This window comes from Lepidochelys olivacea (genome assembly GCF_965140295.1).
Source record: "Lepidochelys olivacea isolate rLepOli2 genome assembly, chromosome: 2".
Classification (NCBI taxonomy): domain Eukaryota; kingdom Metazoa; phylum Chordata; order Testudines; family Cheloniidae; genus Lepidochelys; species Lepidochelys olivacea.
The window spans coordinates 262,650,665-262,673,611 of NC_140412.1; the positions used below are offsets into that span (position 1 = coordinate 262,650,665).

General features: G+C 47.6%; 1 protein-coding gene across 3 annotated transcripts; it reads left to right on the forward strand.

Annotated features, from left to right (window-relative positions):
* The first annotated feature begins 1,021 nt into the window (after positions 1-1,021).
* On the forward strand, positions 1,022-21,349 carry ACKR2 (atypical chemokine receptor 2). 3 transcript variants are annotated; one of them, XM_084618136.1, is made up of 3 exons: positions 1,022-1,053; positions 3,830-3,909; positions 19,547-21,349. In XM_084618136.1, the coding sequence occupies exon 3, from the start codon at positions 19,602-19,604 to the stop codon at positions 20,682-20,684; it is 1,083 nt and encodes a 360-aa protein (XP_084474262.1). In that variant the 5' UTR covers positions 1,022-1,053; positions 3,830-3,909; positions 19,547-19,601; the 3' UTR covers positions 20,685-21,349. The 3 variants fall into 3 exon arrangements, with proteins under 3 accessions (XP_084474262.1, XP_084474263.1, XP_084474264.1); XM_084618137.1 differs by lacking the exons at positions 1,022-1,053; positions 3,830-3,909 and adding an exon at positions 13,327-15,004; XM_084618138.1 differs by lacking the exons at positions 1,022-1,053; positions 3,830-3,909 and adding an exon at positions 16,819-16,917.
* Positions 21,350-22,947: the final 1,598 nt, after the last annotated feature.

A 22,947-nucleotide genomic window follows, 5' to 3' on the forward strand; every position in this document is an offset into this window, starting at 1 on the left:
AAATCAATATAGACCATATTAAATGGACTGAAAGATGATTAACTGATACACTGCAGACAGTAACTGCCAATGGGGAAATCATCCTCCAAATAAGGGTGTTTCTAGTGGCGCTGTGCAGAGATCTGTTCTTGGCTCAATGCTATTCAATATCTGTGTCAATGAAGAAAATATGAAATAATTGCTGGTAAAATAATGGCGACAGGTCAGTTATACAGATTAACCTGGATTGCTTGGCAAAGTGGGCTCATTTGCACAAAATGATTTCACACAGCCAAATGCAAAGTCGTACATCCAGGAACAAAGAATGTAAGTTACATTTATAAGACAGGGCACTGTATCCTGGAAAGCAATGACCGAAATGGCAGATAACCAATTGAAAAAGTTCCAGTAGAGCTCCAAGAATGCTTTGGGATCTGGAAAATATGCCTTATGGTGAGAGACTATAGAAGCTCTATCAATTTAGTTCATCAAAGAGATCGAGAGATGACTTGATCGTGGTCTACAAGTACTTAGATGGGAAAGAGATTTCTGACAGTACAGCTCTTTAATCGAGCAGAAAAAGGCATTACGAGATCCAGTGGTTTGAAGTTGAAACTAGACAAATTCAGATTAGATTAGATTAGAAATAAGGTATCCATTTTTAACGGTGAAGGTAATTAACTAGTGAAACGCAGGATGTAGTGGATTCTCCATCACTTGCACTCTTTAAATCAAAACTGGACGACTTTCTAAGAACAGCAATAGGTCAACCAGAAATTATGGGCTTGGTGCAGATGTTATTGGGTGTGGACCATGTTATGTATGAAGTTGGACTAGATGAGCCTCATGGTCCGTTCTGGCCTTAAATTTTATGAATTATGATTAGGTCACTTTGCTCTGTTCTATGCAAATAAGAAAACAGGCCAAAAATAAATAAAATAAAAATCCAAGCACTCTTTTTCCTGTCCTGTTTCCTTCCCTTATCTGTTAGCAGAAAAAGCAATCAGTGGAGAAGTTGCTACAGCAGAGTCAGATGGCTGGACTGTAACAGGAGAGGATCAGGAGAAAGCATTTGTAAGTTAATTTTATTTTAAATTTGAACCTGTCATAAATATAAAGGGAAGGATAAACCCCTTTGAAATCCCTCCTGGCCAGGGGAAAGCTCCTCTTACCTGTAAAGGGTTAAGAAGCTAACGGTAACCTCGCTGGCACCTGACCAAAATGACCAATGAGGAGACAAGATACTTTCAAAAGCTGGAAGGAGGGAGAGAAACAAAGGGTCTGTGGGTCTGTCTATATTCTGTCTTTGCCGGGGATAGACCAGGAATGGAATCTTAGAACTTTTAGTAAGTAATCTAGCTAGGTACGTGTTAGATTATGATTTCTTTAAATGGCTGAGAAAAGAACTGTGCTGAATAGAATAACTATTTCTGTCTGTGTATCTTTTTTATAACTTAAGGTTTTGCCTAGATGGGTTCTCTATGTTTTGAATCTAATTACCCTGTAAGGGTATCTACCATCCTGATTTTACAGGGGGGATTTCTTTATTTCTATTTACTTCTATTTTTATTAAAAGTCTTCTTGTAAGAAAACTGAATGCTTTTTCATTTTTCTCAGATCCAAGGGTTTGGGTCTGTGGTCACCTATGCAAATTGGTGAGGCTTTTTTTATCCAACATTTCCCAGGAAAGTGGGGGTGCAAGTGTTGGGAGGATTGTTCATTGTTCTTAAGATCCAAGGGTCTGGGTCTGTAGTCACCTAGGCAAATTGGTGAGGCTTTTTACCAAACCTTGTCCAAGAAGTGGGGTGCAAGGTTTTGGGAAGTATTTTGGGGGGAAAGACGCGTCCAAACAGCTCTTCCCCAGTAACCAGTATTAGTTTGGTGGTGGTAGCGGCCAATCCAAGGACAAAGGGTGGAATATTTTGTACCTTGGGGAAGTTTTGACCTAAGCTGGTAAAGATAAGCTTAGGAGGTTTTTCATGCAGGTCCCCACATCTGTACCCTAGAGTTCAGAGTGGGGGAGGAACCTTGACAGAACCTCTGAAAAAAATTTCCATAATGGATTTGAGGGGTTTCCTTTTCTTCTTTTGTATTAGATGTTTACTAGTTATACTGGAGCCTGATCCAAAGCTCACTGAAGTTAATGGGAATCTTTCCACTGACTTCGGTGGGCTTTGGACCAGATCCTAGATTCTTACCGTACATCGACATGGGAATAAAAAAACCCACAGCTGGCCTAGGTCAGCTGACTTGGGCTCACATGACTTGGGCTCTAGGGCTGAAGAATTGCTGTGTAATGTTTGGGCTTGGGCTGGAGCCGGAGCTCTGGGACCCTGTGGGGGTGGAGGGTACCTGCTTGGGCAGTTAGCCTGTGCCACTGTGGGTTACACTGCTGTTTTTGGCAAGCTACTTGATCAAAGCTAGCCCACGGCTGCCTACACATTCTGCAGCACCCCTCCTGAATTCAATGAAGACATACCCCAAAGCATGTAGCAGTGAGCACGGTACCTCTACATGAGGCCTCCTGGCCCATTTCACTTAGGGCCTGAACCAAAGCTCAGATGTAACGGGGGTCTCTCCACTCATTTGAAGGGGCTTTGGATCAGGCCCTGGGATAACTACAGCCTCTTCTCTCCCTTAATCTCGTCGTTTTAGCTGCGGAGAGAGGAGGACCTGGCTGCCTGGGAGCTCAGGGTACTGGGAGTAGAGCAGTGCTGGGGAAAGGCAAGAGGAGCTGGGGAGCTCCAGCTGGGCAAATCTGAGGCTGCGGGCCTTGCCAAAGGCTAAAGCAGCTACAGGGGTTGCAGACATGTAGCCCGGGGTTAGGCGGAGGCAGCTGGTCTGACTCCCTTGCCAATGATGAGTGGCCTTTACAGACTGCAGTCTGCCCCAGTGAGCGGGGGCTAGATGATGACTGACAGTAGCCACTGAAGCAAGGTGGGTTTAGAGAGTTGGGGGTTCCCCTAGGAGGGGAGACCCAGAGTAAGGGGGCACTGCTGGGGGAGAGCCCTGAGGTAAAGAGGCACCGGGGTCTGGGAGGGCCATGGGGTCCCTAAGGCAGGTGAGACACTGGCCTGAAGAGGGCGCTCCAGGCTGGACAAGAGCTAATTCCCAAGATGACCAGCAGGCAACATTCCCCCTATTCAAACATAACATTTTTCAAAATGGTCGACAGCGCCAAACTTTGACGCCAGCGGAAACGGGGACAGAGGGCAGGACCTAAACCCTAAATGGGGCATGGAAACCTGTCAAAAAATACATGGTAATGAATACTATAGAGGTTATACTATTTTTGGGATCTGGAAAATATGCCTTATACTGAGAGACTAAAGAAGCTCTATCGATTTAGTTCATCAAAGAGATCGAGAGATGACTTGATCATGGTCTACAAGTACTTAGATGGGGAAGAGATTTCTGACAGTACAGCTCTTTAATCTAACAGAAAAAGGCATTATGAGATCCAGTGGTTTGAAGTTGAAACTAGACAAATTCAGATTAGATTAGATTAGAAATAAGGTATCCATTTTTAATGGTGAAGGTAATTAACTAGTGAAACGCGGGATGTAGTGGATTCTCCATCACGTGCACTCTTTAAATCAAAACTGGACGACTTTCTAAAAGCGGCAAGAGGTCAACCAGAAGTTATGGGCTTGGTGCAGATGTTATTGGGTGTGGACCATGTTATGTATGAAGTTGGATGAGATGAGCGTCATGGTCCATTCTGGCCTTAAATTCTATGAATTATGATAGGTCACTTTGATCTGCTCTATGCAAATAAGATAAAAGGCCAAAAAAAAAAAATCCAAGCACTCTTTTTCCTGTTATGTTTCCTTCCCTTATCTGTTCGCAGCCAAAGCGATCAGCGGAGAAGCTGCTGCAGCAGAGCCAGATGGCTGGACTGTAACAGGAGAGGATCAGGAGAAAGCATTTGTAAGTTAATTTCATTTAAATTTGAACCTCTGAAAAAAATTTCCATAAGGGATTTGAGGTGTTTCCTTTTCTTCTTTTGTATTAGATGGTTTACTAGCTATACTGGAGCCTGATCCAAAGCTCACTGACGTTAATGGAAATCTTTCCACTGACTTCAGTGGGCTTTGGACCAGATCCTAGATTCTTACCGTACATCGACGTGGGAATAAAAAACCACATAGCTGGCCTAGGTCAGCTGACTTGAGCTCTAGGGCTGAAGAATTGCTGTGCAATGTTTGGGCTTGGGCTGGAGCCGGAGCTCTGGGACCCTGTGGGGGTGGAGGGTACCTGCCTGGGCAGCTAGCCTATGCCACTGTGGTTTACACTGCTGTTTTTGGCAAGCTACTTGATCAAAGCTAGCCCACGGCTGCCTACAAATCCTGCAGGCATCCCTCCTGAATGCAATGTAGACATACCCCAAAACATGTAGCAGTGAGCACGAGGCCTCCTGGCCCATTTCACTTAGGGCCTGAACCAAAGCTCAGATGTCAATGGGGGTCTCTCCACTGATTTGAAGGGGCTTTGGATCAGGTCCTGGAATAACTACAACCTCTTCTCTCCTTTAATCTCGTTGTTTTAGCCACACACACAGTAAAGAATGGCAGTATGTGGATGAGGGTATGACAGTCCTGGAAGGATCAAAACCTTCTCTGGGAAGTAGCATGCACAATCGGTCCCGATAAGTCAGCTTATGTGCCAGATGACTGGAGGATAGCTAATGGGACACCAATTTTTAACAAAGGCTCCTGGCAACTACAGGCTGGTAAGCCTAATTTCAGTACAAGGCAAATTGGTTGAAACTATAGTAAAGAACAGAATTATCAGACACAGATGAACACGATTTGTTGGGGAAGAGTCAACGCGGCTTTTGTAAAAGGAAATCATGCCTCACCAATCTATTAGACTTCTTTGAGGAGGTCGACAAACATGGACAATGGTGATCTAGTAGATATAGTATATTTGGACTTTCAGAAAGCCTTTGACAAGGTCCCTCATCAAAGGCTCTTATGCAAAGTAAGCAGTCATGAGATAAGAGGGAAGGTCCTCTCATGGATCAGTAACTGGTTAAAAGATAGGAAATAAAGGGTAGGAATAAATGGTCATTTTTCAGAATGGAGAGAGGTAAATAGTGGTGACCCCCAGGGATGTCTACTGGGACCAGTGCTGTTCAAAATATTCATAAATGATCTAGAAAATGGGGTAAACAGTGAGGTGGCAAAATTTGCCGATGATACTAAATTACTCAAGATAGTTAAGTCCAAAGCAGACTGTGAAGAGTTACAAAGGGACCTCACAAAACTGGGTGACTGGACAACAAAATGCAGATGAAATTCAATGTTGATAAATGCAAAGTAATGGAAAACATAATCCCAACTATACATACAAAACAATGGGTTCTAAATTAGCTGTTACTCCTCAAGAAAGAGATCTTGGAGTCATCATGGATAGTTTTCTGAAAATATCTGCTCAGTGTGTAGCGGCAGTCAAAAAGTTAACAGAATGTTAGGAACCGTGAGGGAAGAGATAAATAATAAGACAGAAATTATCATAATGACACTATATAAATCCATGGTACGCCCACATATTGAATACTGAATGCAGTTCTGGTTGTTCCAGCTCAAGAAAGATATATTAGAATTGGAGAAGGTACAGAGAATGGCAACAAAAATTATTAAGGGTATAGAACAGCTTCCATATGAGGAGAGATTAAAAATACGGGGCCATTTCAGCTTGGAAAAGAGACATCTGATTGAGGAATATGATAGAGGGCTGTACATTCATGAATGGTGTGGAGAAAGTGAATAGGGAAATCTTAGTTACTTTTCACATAACAGAAGAATCACAGTCACCCACTGAAATTAATAGGCAGCAAGTTTAAAACAAACAAAAGGAAGTATTTCTTCACACAACACACAGTCAATCTGTGGAACTCTTTGCCGGGGATGTTGTGAAGGCCAAAAGTATAACGGTTTAAAGAACTCGATACGTTCATGGAGGATAGGTCCATCAATGGTTACAAGCCAAGATGGTTAGGGATACAACTATGTTCTGGGATTCCCTAGCCTCTGACTGCCAGAAGCCGGGAGTGGATGACAGGGCGTGGGTCACTCAATGATTGCCTGTTCTGTTCATTCCCTCTGAAACATCTGGCATTGGCCACTATCAGAAGACATGATACGGGGCTAGATGGATCATTGGTCTGACCCAGTATGAAGTTCTTAGGTTTTTATGTTCCTGGGTAATGTCATTTCCCTGACAGGACTCACTATAGATCCCCGCAAAGTAGCAGCGAAAAAGAGATCTCTTTATAGTGATTCAAATTGGATACTCAGGTTGGCATGTTCAAAGGAGTCCCAGGAAGATAAGGTGTCCAACTCCCATTGACATTTATTGGGCTCCGAGTATATAACTCCACTGGACAACTTTGAAAATCCCAGCCTCAGAAAGTAAGGCCCTGTAATCACTAATCCCCTTTGAAACGCTTTGCCTTGCAACAGGTGGATGACAGAAGCAGATGGGTATTGGGAGAGAGAATAGGGTAATGATTTAAACACAAACTCTCGGTCTTCAAAATTACTAACAAATATGTATGTATTCCCCCATTTTATTACTATTATCCCCACCCTAACATATTATGGCTATGTAGTATTGACTGGATTTGTATTGTCTGATCTTGCAGCTTTGATAATTTGTAAATTTGTATAATTCTATTGGTGATTGTTAGCCGACGGCCAAGGATGTTTGGTGAGGTGCCAGCTATGCCCGTTTATACCATCCGTGACTTTAACCGCTAGGACGCACTGTCCCTTCGCGGCGGGCAGCCCGGGCTAGGCTGACGGATGCCCCAAGGTCCTAACCACCCGTGACTTTAACTGCTAGAGCTCAGAGCTCCTTCGCAGCGGGCAGTCAATACTGACTGACAGGTGCCCCAATGGCAGCACTAAGAGCCTCTCCACACCCGTGACTTTAACTGCTAGAGCTCAGAGCTCCTTCGCAGCGGGCAGCCAGGATTGACTGACAGGTGCCCCAAGAGTTTGCCCCGTGGAGGCGGCACAACTCAACGCTAGGCTCTTAGTACTCTCACCTAATGGCCAGGCTTTAGAGCCAAAACGGCTGAGGTTCTTTAATTGTTGTAAGCAGTGTCAGGATGAGCTCCACCCTGACATCTGGTGGTGAGGTGTGGCAAGTTGTGGAAAAGAACTTCAGGGGCCGATCTCATTTGCATAGGCACACCCACCACGCCTAGAATGAGACCATAGCTGCCCAAATGGTCACTTTGGCTGCTGTGGGATCCCCAGTGTCTCTGTTATTGGGGCAGGAAGAATAAACTGTTATTACCCTGATTATGGGAACTGTGCTTGGAACTGTACGTGGCCTTTTGTTACGATGGAGGGATTCACCATCATCTAAGTAGCACTCGCTAGGCAAGGGTCATGGGTTCCAAAACTGTGTGAAGGGAGAGAGACTGGGGACAAGTATTAATACTTGGTGGCATGGGCCCCTTGGTGAGGGCCTTACATGCTGATTGCACTTCCTCCTCTCTCCACTGTGAAATATCAGAGCTAATTTTGATTTCATTAGAAGTCTAGTTATAGGCTGCTGAGCTCACTTTGGGCTGACAGTGCACCAGCACTGGGGCTCCCCTACTATAAGCTGAATTCACCTAAGAGCTGAAATCACTGAGTGTTGTGTTAAGTAGTGGGGGAGCCTGAAGATATATTGTGGAGCAGTTTGCGGGACGGCTGGTGAAGCAGTTCGACATGGAGCAGTGTGTGGATGGCAGGAGCTGCTTGTGGGCCGTGGAGCTGAGTGAAGGAGTTCGTGGGGCGGCTGGCGGAGCGGAGCGCAGCTGAGCGAAGGAGTTCGTGGGGCGGCTGGCGGAGCGGAGCGCAGCTGAGCGAAGGAGTTCGTGGGGCGGCTGGTGGAGCGGAGCGCAGCTGCGCGAAGGAGTTTTGTGGGGCGGCTGGCGGAGCGGAGCGCCGCTATGGAGCTATGGGGCGGTCAGCTTCAGATCACGTAAGGTGCCTCTTACCCCTGTTCCATTTCCACCCAGGTTGGGAGGTAAAGCTCCGCCGATAAACTTTCGAACTCTGGGGCTGCCCTGACCAGGGACAGAGACTTTTGGGGCATTGGACTTTTGGGGTTGCTGGACTCAAGAACCAAAGGGAAAAGGGCATGCCCCAATTTGCCTGGGGTGGGGTTGTTTTTGCTCATGGGTTGTGTTATGAATCCGGTTGGTGGTGTTTCCCCAACATAATGCCACATTGTTTCTCTCTGTTATTAAAAGACTTTTGCTACACTCAAACTATGTGCTTGCGAGAGGGGAAGTATTGCCTCTTGGAGGCGCCCAGCGGGGGTGGTATATATTTGTCCCAGGTCACTGGGTGGGGGCTCGAGCCGGTTTGCATTGTGTTATTGGAATGGAACCCCTAGATATTGAACCCGGCCCTTGTTGCTGCCAACTCTGACGGGCAGAAGGGTTACATTTTTGGGGGCTCGTCCGGGATTTGCCTGGGTCAGTACCCCTCGCAAGCACCTGTTGAGTGATCCACTACATTGGGAAACAATTTATATTTTTTTTTGTTTGTGCTTATATTTTGAGGAAATTACTGTTTGTATAATGGCTAATATGTCAGGTTTGTTGGACCCTGGCTCAGCAGCTTCTAGCTCGGAGGCTGCAGCCTCGGCTGATGATTGGACAAAAGCTCTGGGGCAAATATTGGAAAAGGTTGTGCTGCCCCATGCTGAGTCAGACTCTTGTCGTAAGTTAAGATTATTTGCTGGGGAGGAGGAGTTTGAACCCTGGTTAGAGCATACCACTGAAATGCTGCAAGAGTGGGCCGTACCAGATGCAGAAAAGCGAAGATGCCTTATAGAGAGCCTTGGCGGCCCAGCATTAGATGTGATTCGCACCCTGAAGCTCATTGACCCTGGGGTCAGTGTGAAGGACTGCCTAGAGGCCCTTGAACACAACTTTGGGAGCGTAGAGGGCCCTGAAGACAGCTACTGTAAATTCCTTAATTCCCGACAACAAAAGGGCGAGAAGGCTTCAGCCTACATACAGAGACTGGAGAGACTGCTTCAGAGAGCTGTCATGAGGGGAGCAGTGACTGCTGAGCAGATGGATCAGACCAGACTGGCTCAAATTGTAAGAGGAACTCAGTATCAGAACCCGATTCTACTTCATCTCCGGCTAAGAGAACGACGGGAACATCCCCCAAGTTACTCCCAGCTGATAAAAGAGGTCCGAGAGGAGGAAGAAAGGCAGGCTGCCAGTGAGTTTTGGGAAGCCCAAACATCGGAGCCAGCCAGCACAACACCACTGCAAATGGCCAGTGTACTGATGGTGAGCACCAGAGAGGAACTTGCCCAACAAATGCAGGTCCTGACGGAACGGATAGCTGAGCTGCAAAGTACCGTTGACCGAGTTAAGACTTCTAGGAATAAGAAGCCTCAAACTGTGGCGATTGAGAAGCCCGCACTTAGAGCCACCATCCCCCCCAGGCGAAGGGGGAAAGGTCAATTCTTCTGCTACCGATGTGGTCAGGATGGACACAGTGCTGCCAAGTGCCGTAATGAAGAAAACCCCTCCTTAGTGTATGGAAAGCTGAGGATCAGTTGGGAGAGATCCGGTAGCTGCCAGAGGGTCTGGGGACGGGGACCCCCCAGGTCTGCAGGATTTGAAGATTCCCCCAGAAAAGACTGTCCAGCTGGGATCCCTGCAGGACTGATAGGGCCTCGAGCAGAGGTCATGGTGAGGATCGAAGGGGTGGAGTGTAAAGCAGTGCTTGACACTGGATCTCAAGTGACTATTATATTTCAGTCATTCTACCAACAGATGCTTAGGCACCTGCCTATACAGCCACTGACTGGCCTTGGCCTATGTGGCCTCAGCATGGATGAATACCCCTATCAAGGGTATGTCATAGTGCACCTGGAATTCCCAGAGGAGGTTGCTGGGGTAAGAGAAGAGGTAGACACAGCTGCCTTAATATGCCCTGACCCTAAAGGGACTTCTGATGTGTCTGTGCTGATAGGGACCAACTCCAGTCTCTTCAAGGTACTCGCGGATTACTGCAGAAGGCGGGCTGGGGACCAGTACCTGAATACCCTGATGATCCATACGCTTTGTGCTGAAGCCTATAGGAAAATTGAGAGCGCTAAAAGGGACACATCTGAGCTACCGCTTGGGGCACTGAAGTACGCGGGCACAACCCCCTTAGTAGTGCCTGCAAGGACGGAGCAAGAAGTGCTTGTCATGAGTACCTGTCTGAAAGGCAGTAAAGGGACGTTAGCAATGATAGAGCAGCCGATGGGAGGAGAGCTCCCTGAAGGAGTGCTGGTCCCCAGTGGAGTCATAACCCTACCTGCTGAAGCCCAGGAAAGGGTGACTATACTGATTGTTAATGAAACGAGTCGTGATATTTTTGTGAAGCAAGGACAAAAGATAGCAGACCTCTTTGAGCCTGAGTCGATTGTAAAACCCCAGTATGAAACTCCAGTTCCGGCAATAGACCCAGCAAAGTTTGACTTTGGAGATTCACCAGTGTCCGAGGACTGGAAAGATCGCCTGAGGAAGAAACTTTGTGAAAGATCCAAGGTGTTCTCACTGCATGAGTGGGATGTGGGATGTGCAAAAGGAGTAGAGCACAATATCAGACTACATGACTCTCGACCTTTCAGGGAGAGATCTAGGAAGATTGCTCTCTCTGAGATGGAAGATGTGCGACATCATCTTCAGGAGCTGGCTGCGAATGGCATCATTACAGAGTCCCGCAGCCCATACGCCTCACCCATTGTGGTAGTCCGCAAAAAGAATGGGAAAATCCGGATGTGTATTGACTACCGCACCCTAAACAGCCGTACGGTGGTCGACCAGTACACTATGCCTCGAGTGCAAGACGCCTTAGACTGTTTGCTGGGAAGCCAGTGGTTCTCTGTGTTGGATCTTCGAAGTGGATACTACCAGATCCCTCTGGGAGAAGAAGATAAGGAGAAGACAGCCTTCATCTGCCCATTAGGGTTTTATCAGTTCGAACGCATGCCCCAAGGGATTTCTGGAGCACCTGCCACCTTTCAACGTCTCATGGAGAAAGTTGTGGGAGACATGAATTTACTGCAAGTGTTAGTTTATTTGGATGACCTGATTGTGTTTGGAAGAACCTTAGAGGAGCATGAAGAAAGACTTCTTAAAGTGCTTGATAGGTTGGAGGATTATGGTCTGAAGCTTTCAATTGACAAATGCCAGTTCTGCAGAACCTCAGTGAAGTATGTGGGTCACATTGTGTCCCAAGAAGGTGTGAGTACTGATCCTGATAAAATAGAAGCACTCACTACATGGCCACGTCCAAGTAACTACAGAGAACTCAAGACCTTCCTTGGATTTAGTGGCTACTACCGCAGATTTGTGAAAAACTATGCTACGATTGTAAAGCCTCTGAATGATCTTACCAGGGGACATCAGTCCAGCAAGAACAAATCTAAGTCCAAGAATAAGGGGAGGTCCCCAAAGCCTCCTGTGCAGAGACACAATGGCCCCTTTGCACCATTTGGGCCACGGTGGGATGAGAGATGTGAAAGGGCTTTTCAAGAAATCATTACTTGTCTAACTCATGCTCCAGTCCTAGTTTTTGCTGACCCAAGCAAACCATTTATCCTGCATACTGATGCCAGTTTGGAGGGTCTGGGAGCAGTCCTGTACCAGGAAGTGGAAGGCAAATGTAAACCTGTAGCCTTTGCCAGCCGAGGATTGTCTGATAGTGAAACTCGCTATCCCACCCACAAGCTGGAGTTTTTGGCCTTGAAATGGGCCATCACTGAGAAATTTCGAGACTACTTGTATGGTGCTCAGTTCCAGGTGTGGACAGACAACAATCCACTGACTTATGTGTTAACAAGTGCTAAGCTGGATGCTACAGGGCAGAGATGGGTGGCCGCCTTGGCTAGCTATGAGTTCAGCATTCAGTACCGATCAGGGAGAAGCAATGTAGATGCAGATGCATTGTCCAGGCGTCCGCAGGCTCCAGAAGTTGCTGTGATACCCACAGATGGAGTGAGAGCTATTTGCAGTGTGAGTCGCCGAGAGCCAGAGGCCCGTGAAGACTTTCAGGGATGTGTTGCAGAAGCTTTGGGCCTGCCCCCTGAATGCATGCCTTCTGCTTCGGTGAACTATATTGCATTAGACCAATCTCCTTTGCCCATGCTCAATGCGGCTGACTGGCAAGAAGCCCAGCGGCAAGATATTGACATTCGTGATACACTACTTGCCAAAAGGGAGGGGCGAAGCCCAACTGCGGTTGTCCCACCTAACCCGGAGGGTAAACTACTATTGAGAGAATGGACCAAACTAAAACTGATTCAGGGAGTGCTACACCGAATGACCACTGACCCTTTACAAAAACAACGAGCACAACTAGTACTGCCAAAAAAGTACAGAGCCCTGGCCATGAGGGCCCTGCATGATGACTTTGGGCATTTAGGGATGGAGAGGACCCTGGAACTTATTCGTAGTAGGTTCTATTGGCCCCGAATGGCTGAAGATGTTCGCAGGAAATGTGAGACTTGCGCTCGGTGTGTTCAAAGGAAAACTCTGCCCACGAGGGCTGCATATCTCAAGAACATCACCAGCAACAAACCTTTGGAGTTGGTATGCATTGATTTCTTGTCTGTAGAGGTAGACAAGAGGAATGTTGGAAACATTCTAGTAGTGACTGACCATTTTACACGGTATGCACAAGCATATCCCACACGTGATCAGAGGGCCACCACCATTGCTCGAGTATTGTGGGACAAATATTTCTCAGTCTATGGATTCCCGGCTCGGATACACTCTGATCAGGGGCGGGATTTTGAGAGTCACCTTCTGAAGGAGGTGCTGAAGATAGCAGGAATTAAAAAGTCTAGGACAACGCCTTATCACCCCCAAGGTGATCCTCAGCCAGAGAGGTTCAATCGAACCCTATTAGATATGTTGGGAACTTTGCGACCAGAGCAGAAGGCAACCTGGAGCCAGCATGTCGCATTTCTGGTGCATGCCTACAATGCCACAAAGAACGATGCTACGGGAGTCACCCCATATCTCTTGATGTTTGGGCGAGAACCAAGATTACCCATAGACTTGTGCTTTGGTGTATCAGAGGATGGAGATAGCTATGAAACTCATCAGCAATATGTATCCCGACTAAGAGAAAAGCTGCGGGATGCTTATCGCTTAGCTACCGCTGCGGCTCGGAAGAACGCAGACCGCAACAAACATCGATATGATGCTAGAGTGCGTTCGCAGGAGCTCCAGCTGGGGGACAGAGTCCTGCTGCGAAATTTGGGTATTGCTGGCAAACACAAGATAGCTGACAGATGGAAGGCAATACCTTACCTGGTGATGGAAAAGCTGGGAGATCTGCCGGTCTACAAGATCAAACCTGAAGACGGTCCAGGGCAAATAAAGACGGTGCATAGAAACCTTTTGCTCCCTGTGGGGGAATTGGTAAGCACCCCTTGTGAGATGGGCCACGGCAGGGCCGCCGGGCAGAACAGAGGTGCTAGACCAAAGCCGCCATCCAACACAGACAGTGGGCCCCCTGCAGCTAACTTACCCCTATTCTGCACATCTGAGAGTGAGTCTGAGGAGGAAGACACAACCCTGGTGTATCCTGGGATGGAGACAAGATTTCAGTCTCGATCAGCTGAACCAAACGAGAGTTTTCCCTCTTCCGCCCTAAACCCAATGGCGGAACTATTTAGGCCCCTTTCTGATACCCCGGTGCTGCTGATGAGACCCCCCTGTGATGATACACACAGGTTATTGGACAATGGGGACAGACAGGTAGAGGATGTCCTGGGCACCTTGGACCCTCCAGCGTTAGAACTAGGAGTGCAGGGGCCTACGCCAGTAGCCGAGGGACCCTCCAGGGAAGCCTCTCCATCCGTCACTCAAGAGGATGTTCCCCTTACTTCGGCAACAGAGATTCTCAATAGACGAGACAGGGTGATAAGACCAGTGAAACGGTTAACTTATGATGCACCTGGGGTGACTAGTGAGGAGCCAATACATTTAGCACACAGGCTTGTGGAAGCTAAAGTGGGCTTCCTGAGGCCCTTTGGAGGAAACCAATGAGTTGGTATAAAGGGAGTGTGATTTGTCGGGACGACAAAGTCTCGGCTGGGGGGAGGATGTAAGCAGTGTCAGGATGAGCTCCACCCTGACATCTGGTGGTGAGGTGTGGCAAGTTGTGGAAAAGAACTTCAGGGGCCGATCTCATTTGCATAGGCACACCCACCACGCCTAGAATGAGACCATAGCTGCCCAAATGGTCACTTTGGCTGCTGTGGGATCCCCAGTGTCTCTGTTATTGGGGCAGGAAGAATAAACTGTTATTACCCTGATTATGGGAACTGTGCTTGGAACTGTACGTGGCCTTTTGTTACGATGGAGGGATTCACCATCATCTAAGTAGCACTCGCTAGGCAAGGGTCATGGGTTCCAAAACTGTGTGAAGGGAGAGAGACTGGGGACAAGTATTAATACTTGGTGGCATGGGCCCCTTGGTGAGGGCCTTACATGCTGATTGCACTTCCTCCTCTCTCCACTGTGAAATATCAGAGCTAATTTTGATTTCATTAGAAGTCTAGTTATAGGCTGCTGAGCTCACTTTGGGCTGACAGTGCACCAGCACTGGGGCTCCCCTACTATAAGCTGAATTCACCTAAGAGCTGAAATCACTGAGTGTTGTGTTAAGTAGTGGGGGAGCCTGAAGATATATTGTGGAGCAGTTTGCGGGACGGCTGGTGAAGCAGTTCGACATGGAGCAGTGTGTGGATGGCAGGAGCTGCTTGTGGGCCGTGGAGCTGAGTGAAGGAGTTCGTGGGGCGGCTGGCGGAGCGGAGCGCAGCTGAGCGAAGGAGTTCGTGGGGCGGCTGGCGGAGCGGAGCGCAGCTGAGCGAAGGAGTTCGTGGGGCGGCTGGTGGAGCGGAGCGCAGCTGCGCGAAGGAGTTTTGTGGGGCGGCTGGCGGAGCGGAGCGCCGCTATGGAGCTATGGGGCGGTCAGCTTCAGATCACGTAAGGTGCCTCTTACCCCTGTTCCATTTCCACCCAGGTTGGGAGGTAAAGCTCCGCCGATAAACTTTCGAACTCTGGGGCTGCCCTGACCAGGGACAGAGACTTTTGGGGCATTGGACTTTTGGGGTTGCTGGACTCAAGAACCAAAGGGAAAAGGGCATGCCCCAATTTGCCTGGGGTGGGGTTGTTTTTGCTCATGGGTTGTGTTATGAATCCGGTTGGTGGTGTTTCCCCAACATAATGCCACATTGTTTCTCTCTGTTATTAAAAGACTTTTGCTACACTCAAATTATGTGCTTGCGAGAGGGGAAGTATTGCCTCTTGGAGGCGCCCAGCGGGGGTGGTATATATTTGTCCCAGGTCACTGGGTGGGGGCTCGAGCCGGTTTGCATTGTGTTATTGGAATGGAACCCCTAGATATTGAACCCGGCCCTTGTTGCTGCCAACTCTGACGGGCAGAAGGGTTACATTGTGTTGGCTGCTTTACAGTAAACCAGAGAAAACAAGTCAGGCTTATGCATAAATGGTTACCAAAATTTATTAAGCTAGATTCTAATCATGTGGTTACAAAATTGCTAGTGCCTACTTATTTAAATGTAGAGATGTTACACATACAAACAAGTTACAAAACTGAAGCCACAATCCCAAAGAAAGAAAACAAAGTATAGAGCTCTATTTCAAAATATGTGTACACTAAAGATAGGAGATCAGGTGTGGGTGCTTCTTACCCTCCTTGCATCTCTCGATTCCAGCGGTGCCAAGCCAGGATCGGTCACTCAATTCCGCGGAAAGACGAATAAGGGACAAGGCGTAGGGACCCTCTTAGCTGCAGAAGCCTTGGGAGGCTGTCACTTATCTGACCAGCAGATAGATAGTGAAAAGCACTCAAAAATCATGGTGCTGTAGGTCCCCTACTTATACCTCTGTACTCCTTTATTCTCTTTCTCCTTTCTTATGCCAAATTGAGGCTGGTCTGTCGGGGTGACGCCAGCTTTCGCAAGAGTAGTTTACACTTGCAAAGGAGAGAAACAATAAGTGTCGACTACTGGACATTTCTTTTATCAGGGTAAATATTTTCCCAACTAGGATGTTGGTGTGTGTGCATCACGCTATTTAGTTGGGGCTAAGAGCCATGTCTGTCACAGGGCCTCTGCCTGCTGTGAGCTTAATCATCGTATCTGTTCCCAGAGGCACATTGTAGCAGCACACCTGTGCTTTCACAGCTTCAAAGGCTGTGCTGGAATATATGTTAAGTGCCCTGTTCCTGCTTCCTCCTGTGTTTCCAGCAATGCTGGTCTGAGGGGGGCGGGGGGGGGCTGGCTGTCTGGCTACAGTGATCCCACGAAGCTTGTGGTATTCAGAAACATATACATGCTGTTAGACATTTACCTTTTATTATTTTCCATTGTCTGTTTCTTTATGACAATCAATTTGTAGGGTTTTTTTTTGTGATTACTTACTATCTAATTTAATTCTATGCAGTGTTTGCACTCAGAGCACTGACATTTGGAGAATTATTTTCCACCACATAATTTCTAACGTCCTCCAATTCTTTTCTTGTCTCTTGGATCTGAGAAAATCATTACCTTTTGCCTATGGAATTCACTGTCTCTTTTCTATCAGGCTATACACTAAGACTGCAGACAATATAATATTGCTCTTTCCTTGCCCTAGTTTTAGGTGGGGGATTCATTAGCTCCTGGTTATATAACTGTTGCCACTTACAAAAAGTACTAACGCTACACTGTATGTTTTTCTCTTCCCACGCCTGTGGATCTGGGCAGACCTGGTTTTCCAGAGCTGTCAGGATTTGCGGGGACAGATTGCACATCAGATTCTAGTGAGGCTGTTGATGACTGTAAAAAGCTCCAGTTTTCTGCTGCTGATCACTCCCAGTCATTGCAGATATATAGGTAAAATTCATTAGATTCATGCAGTATATACACCTTTGATTTTAAAGTTAATTACAGTTGCAGGATATAGACAGACATAAACATACACACAGTATCTTCCTTGATTTCTTATCAACACATATGAATAGGCCTAGCCTAGGAACCTCTTTTAGTATCTCTGATGCCCAGGCACAAGTGAACTGTCCTGATTACAATTGCAATGTCTCTCAACATGCCTCTCAGGGTCACACACAGGTTACTTGACCTGCTAATTTTAACCTGCGCTGGTTTTGCTTAGCGTCAATACCTGTTCCTGCGCAAAAAGGCCTTGGGGCATGTCTACACTTGCCATTTAAAGCGGAAAATGTCCTTTTTGTGTGTGTGTGTGCAAAAACCACACTTGCCAATGACTTTTTGCAGTGAAACTCAGAAGTTTCACCTCAAAGAAAACCACCTCCACGAGAGGCGCACAGCTTTTTTTTTGCGGTGATGTGCAGACGTGTTTTTCCTCTTTACAGAGCTTTTAGCCTCTGCAGGATATCCCAGGGCACTTAGGCAATGACTCTGGCCAGCAGCTCCGCTGTTGTGATGCTAGGTAAACAGACATCCACCCTTCCCCCTATAAAGTCCCAGGGAACTTTGGAAACTCCCTTTCCTGTTTTCTTGGCAAGTGCTCACTTATCTGGCCAGGTGACAATGCTTGCTCCACGGAGCAGATGATCCCCTGCTTGGAGCAATGCTGAACTACTGCAGCTGATCAGTGTTTAGGGAGAGGAGGCTGTGCAGGGACCCAGGATGCTCCGCGATCCTCCCCTGGCCCTCTTCCCACAAGGCCCACCGTCAAAATGGACAGAGCTGCGCTGTGGGATAGCTGCCGTCATGGCACTGCTCTCTTCAGCAATGGAAGTGCTGCAAATGTAAACACTCGCCTGTGAAAGTGAGTACACAAACCAGCGCTTTTCTTTTACTAGTTCACTGTCGCCATTGAAACTGACAGCGCAAAAACTCTGCAAGTGTAGACACAGCCTTAGTCTTCACTCCAAAAAAGAGGTAGTTATCTCCACATAAGATCCTGGAGGAGACAGGGCACTGCCATTTTTACCTCATCGTAGATCGGTGAGGTCCACCCCAGGTGTGGGTATAGGTCTCCCAGGTCCCAGTTGAGCACCATCCCATGGCCACTCACCAGACTGTTGTGAGGGAACCCAGCTGATGTGTCCACTGTGTCTTAAGCTTCTGGAGCCTGAACAGAGACCATCTACCGCCCCATTTTGGGGAGTTCCCAGCATACTATCCAGGTGCAGACCCTTTGTCTGGCAACGCTCCTGAGAGTTACACCCCAATTCTAGTTGCCTAGCTCCTGGGCTCAGTGCTGACTCCTCCAGACTGACCCGTAGCTTAAACACACCCTCTCCCAGACTCCCACCAGAAGTTTTGAGCCATCTGGTTTACCTCTTCAAGGGTGCACATGGTACCATAGAGCACAGAACACAGTGAGACACTTTGCCTAGATTCTAACACCATCACCCTTTCACTTAACAGATAAAGCAGAAGAGAGTACAGATCATTTAGATCATAACAAACATCCCAAGCACAATGCCCCTCATTAGCTCACCCTTCCCTTGGGAGTCCTTGGAGGACCATCTGTGTTCAGGCACGGTCCCCTGCTTCATAGGCTCTTCCATGCTGGGTTTCTTCTCCATCATCTTGATCTGGCCCCAAATAGCTCAGCGCCTCTCTTTTTATAACCTTCTTGTCCCTGTGTCATTAGCCTCAACATGTGACCACAGACCCCTGTCAGGTGACTTAGTTGCCAAAGTGACCTCCCCCTTGATTAACCATTTCTACTGGTGGGAAGCCAGTCTGTCGTTCAGAACTATTCTATTTCAGCGGGAGAGCCCTTTAAGTCAAGAACTCTCTTTTGTTATCCATGTGCCAACACCCCACTTGAATCCTAGTTCTAGATGGAGGTTAAAAGACAGTAGAAAAGTGAAGACCAGCCTTACAATCAAAATGGAGTTTGCAGTCTCATGTGGTCATATATACAGAGTTAATCATCTCAAACAGAATTCATACACTGTACAGACAGATCCCCCAAATCATAACAATGGTGTTGATCTTGACTAGCTTCATCAAGGACTAAAAACTATCTGTGTCTTGGCTGCATGAGGATTTTACATCAAGATAGCTATCTTGACGTAAAATCACACCTCTTTTTTGCAGTGAAGCCATAGCGTTCCTGTCATCTGTCATTCTCTCTTTTTATAAGGCCTCATGTACTTCTCAGGTACAGCATGGAGAGCAGCAGGCATCCCACACTGCCTCAGTGTTCCTCAGACCTGACCTGAGGGCTCTACTCCAAAGAGGCAAGAGTATAGTTTTGTCTCCAGAGCTGTTGAATTTTTGACACCTTGTGCAGAGACCGGTGATGTAGGCATCTCTACCAGGGACTGGGCTGAGGTCACCAAACATAGGCCACTAAACAGCTGGCAGAGGGTCAGTCACTGTCAACCTGGGATGGATTCAAACCTATGAAGTGGAGGTAGAAATCTCCATAGTAACTTACTTAGCATGCAAACCTCACTTTTCGTATGTAGATCAAAATGTCTTTTGAAATGCACTATTGGTCCTCTTTACTTTTTTATTGCAGAATGTAACAGAGGGGTCTCTTGAAAAGTTTACCACCAAGGGTGGCAACAGTACCAATGTCTACCATGCTGCATACCACAGATAACCCAGCCAATCTGACTGACTACGAGTACCAATACTTAGAGGAGGAGGATTACATCCAGTTTTTGCTTTGCACAAAGGAAAATGTCAAGGCGTTTGGCAAGGTGTTCCTGCCAGTGCTCTATACAACAGTGTTTCTGCTTGGATTGCCTGGGAACTGTCTACTCTTTGCCATCTTGATCAAATATACCAAGAACAAGAAAATGACCGAGGTGTATCTGCTGAATCTGACCGTTTCAGACCTTCTTTTCGTGGTAACCCTTCCCTTCTGGGCCACGTACGCAGCGTCTCAGTGGGTGTTTGGGAATGCCTTCTGCAAGATCATAAGTGTCATCTACACCACCAACTTCTACAGTGGCATCTTCTTTGTCAGCTGCATGAGTCTGGACAAATACCTGGAGATTGTTCATGCTTGGTCCAATAAAAACTTAAGGGCCCCAAGAAAGAGCTTCCTTATCTCTTCAGTAGTGTGGGTTATTTCCATAGTGCTGTCTATTCCTGACTTTATCTTCATGCAGGTGCAGGATCTCCACAACGGGAGACGAGTTTGCCACCTCGACTATGGCCTGCACAACTCCATCTGGCAGCTTCTCTTTCAATTCCAGCAGATCCTGCTAGGCTTCTTCCTTCCATTCCTTTGCATGGTGTTCTTCTACTCCCGCGTAGCTTGTGTCCTCACTGCGTTAATGTCTCCTGGCAAGAAGAGAGCTCTCCGCCTGGTCGTTCTTTTGGTGGTAGTTTTCTTTGTGCTATGGTTCCCATACAACGTTACCCTCATTCTGCATTTGTTGCAAAACCTCCATGTGATTAAGGATTGTGAAACTAGCAAGCACTTGGACTACGCTATGCAAGTGACTGAGAGCCTTGCCTTTATTCATTGTTGCCTCAACCCCTTGCTGTATGCTTTTGTGAACAAACGGTTCAGGTTACACTTAAAGAAGATTTTTGGGGCCATATTCAGGAGGCAGGATTTCTTTGTTCTCCAGGTGTCCGAGACAAGTCGTTCTTCTAGTAGGTGCACCGACCAAGTAGAAATGACAAGCATCACGAATGTGTAATGAATATTTAGAGAATTTCATTGCTGTACATGTTTTATTATCACATATTGTACTGTTTCCGGCGTGGAACTCATTCTGGAGTGATGTATGCATAAGCGGTTGGAGCTCAGACCTGGGAATCACGAAGGACCAAGTATTAATCCCAGCTCTAGCACTGGGATCAGTTGTTTTGGGCAAATCACAACCTGCCTCTGCCTCCGTTTCCCTATCTGTGAACTCATGGGGATGGTGGTAATTTGTTGGGAGGATTTTTCTAGAATGGTGTAAATGTGGAGTAATCCCACTGAAGTTGGGAATCATTTTTGCATTTACACCGGTGTGTCTGAGAGCAGAATCTGTCCCTGTAATCAGTCACAATGAGGATATTCCAACAGAATGGAATTTGGCCGTGCAACTAGAGTTACAAAGGGATTACTCTGGATTTATACTGGTGTAACTGGCAGCTAAAATTTGCCTGATGTTTGTAAAGCACGTGGGCCCAGATCTGGACTTCCAGAGTCTTTGGGCTCCTAACTCCCATTGAAATAAATGAAAGTTAGGCACCTAAATATCTCGGAGAATCTGGGCTGTGGCGCAAACTGAGTGTGTGAGGCAGAGTGACCTCCCTCCAAGCCTGACAGGGAGGAAACACTCCACATCTCCTGACTGGGCAGAACCAAGCTAGCCCTGTCCCTGTGCTGGAAGTGGAGGGGAAGGGGCAGGACAGGAAGTATAAAAGGAAGGCCTTCCAGCTAAGTTGGACTGGAGCCAGATATCTCTACCTTGCTGTGGAACTCTGGACCAGAGACCGAGCTGTGCAGTGCCCCAGGAAGAGACCAGCTGGGGAGAGGAGTTGGTGGACAGGGGTCCCATGCATTTACCCCGAGGAGACTGAAGACCTATGGATGAAGGAGCCACACCAAGGAAGGGTGGTTGGAAATAGCTGAGGGGAACCAGACATTAGCCCAGTTATGTGGCCAGTAAATGAGTCAGCATGTTTCGGTGACTTCCCTGCTGACCCAGTGGTGGGACCACCCACCACTGTTTGGGCTCTGGGCTGGGACCTGGTGGAGTAGAGGGGCCTGGGTCCTCCTTCCCCCTGCTGCCAACCCCACCCCTGAGGTGGGGGTCTATTCACCCCAGGCCAGAAGGCCTGTGGCTCTGCCCTGCCCAGAGGAGTAGAGCCCCAGACTACTTCTGCTGTCTGCTCCAGCTTGAAGGATGTAGCTAAAGGCTGCTCTTTACTCTCCCTGGCCAGAGGGTCAAGGCAATAGATTGTAGATTGCTATCTGCCTCAGCCAGGAGGCTGGGCAATAGACTGTGTGCTGTTCTGTCCTGACCACAGGGTCAGAGCCCTAACCTTCTTAATGACTGCTCACTATGTGACATAGTGAGGCCGAGTGGGGAGGGACAACCACAGAACCACTGCACTGAGCAAACTGAGTTCTAAGTATTATCAGTGAGGGCATACACAAACACATACACACAGAGAGATCTGGATTACGTACAATTTAGATGTCAAATACAGTGAAACCTGGCGTAATGGGCTGTCCACCCCACCCCGCACAAGAGTGGAAGTGGTTAATGGAGGACAAGTGGGCCAATTAACCTAGTAGATTGAATACTGAAAGGAAAGCCCTGATTAGAGAAACAGGTTTATCTGTGAAGGAACAGGCGGGGCCTATATCAAGCCAGGTAGCTGGCTACAGATAGGCAGTGATTGCTGGGAAAGGCTGCAGTCATTCCCTGAGTGGAGGGAGGTGGGAGGCTGGCTGGCAAACCCAGAGAGGGGGGGAAGCTAGAAAAGTAGGAAGAAGCCCAGGGAAACAGCAGCAAGAGGTAGGAGTATGCAGGGACTGTGGTTGCTTGTTATAGAGTTCCTGGGCTGGAAGCCGGTGTAGAGGGTGGACCTGTGTTCCCCTCGCAGTTGCTGGGAAGTGGAAAGGGCATTGGAGATGCTAGCCAGCCAGTGGGTCTGGAAGGACTTTGAATTCCCTGGAAGGGGAGGATCTTAGTGACCCAGCCTGAGGGCCAAGCCACAAAGAGGAGACTGCAGTCCCTGGTGTGCGAGGGGCTGCAGGGCAAGATAGTACAGGAGAAGATCTTGCCAGAAGGGAAGCATAATGCAGAGCTAATTCCCAGGACAGCCAGCAGGAGGCGCCACTTGCAGTGAGTGAACCCTGTGACACCTGGTCTACTAGGCCCCTGCCTTGCTGATCACTAGGATTTCAGTTTCTCCAAATGCATCACACTCCATTATGCGGCTACTTGTAACAATAGCTAG

Excerpts from the sequence above, each read along its gene's own strand:
- ACKR2 (XM_084618136.1), top strand. The coding sequence starts at position 19,602 with ATGTCTACCATGCTGCATACCACAGATAACCCAGCCAATCTGACTGAC.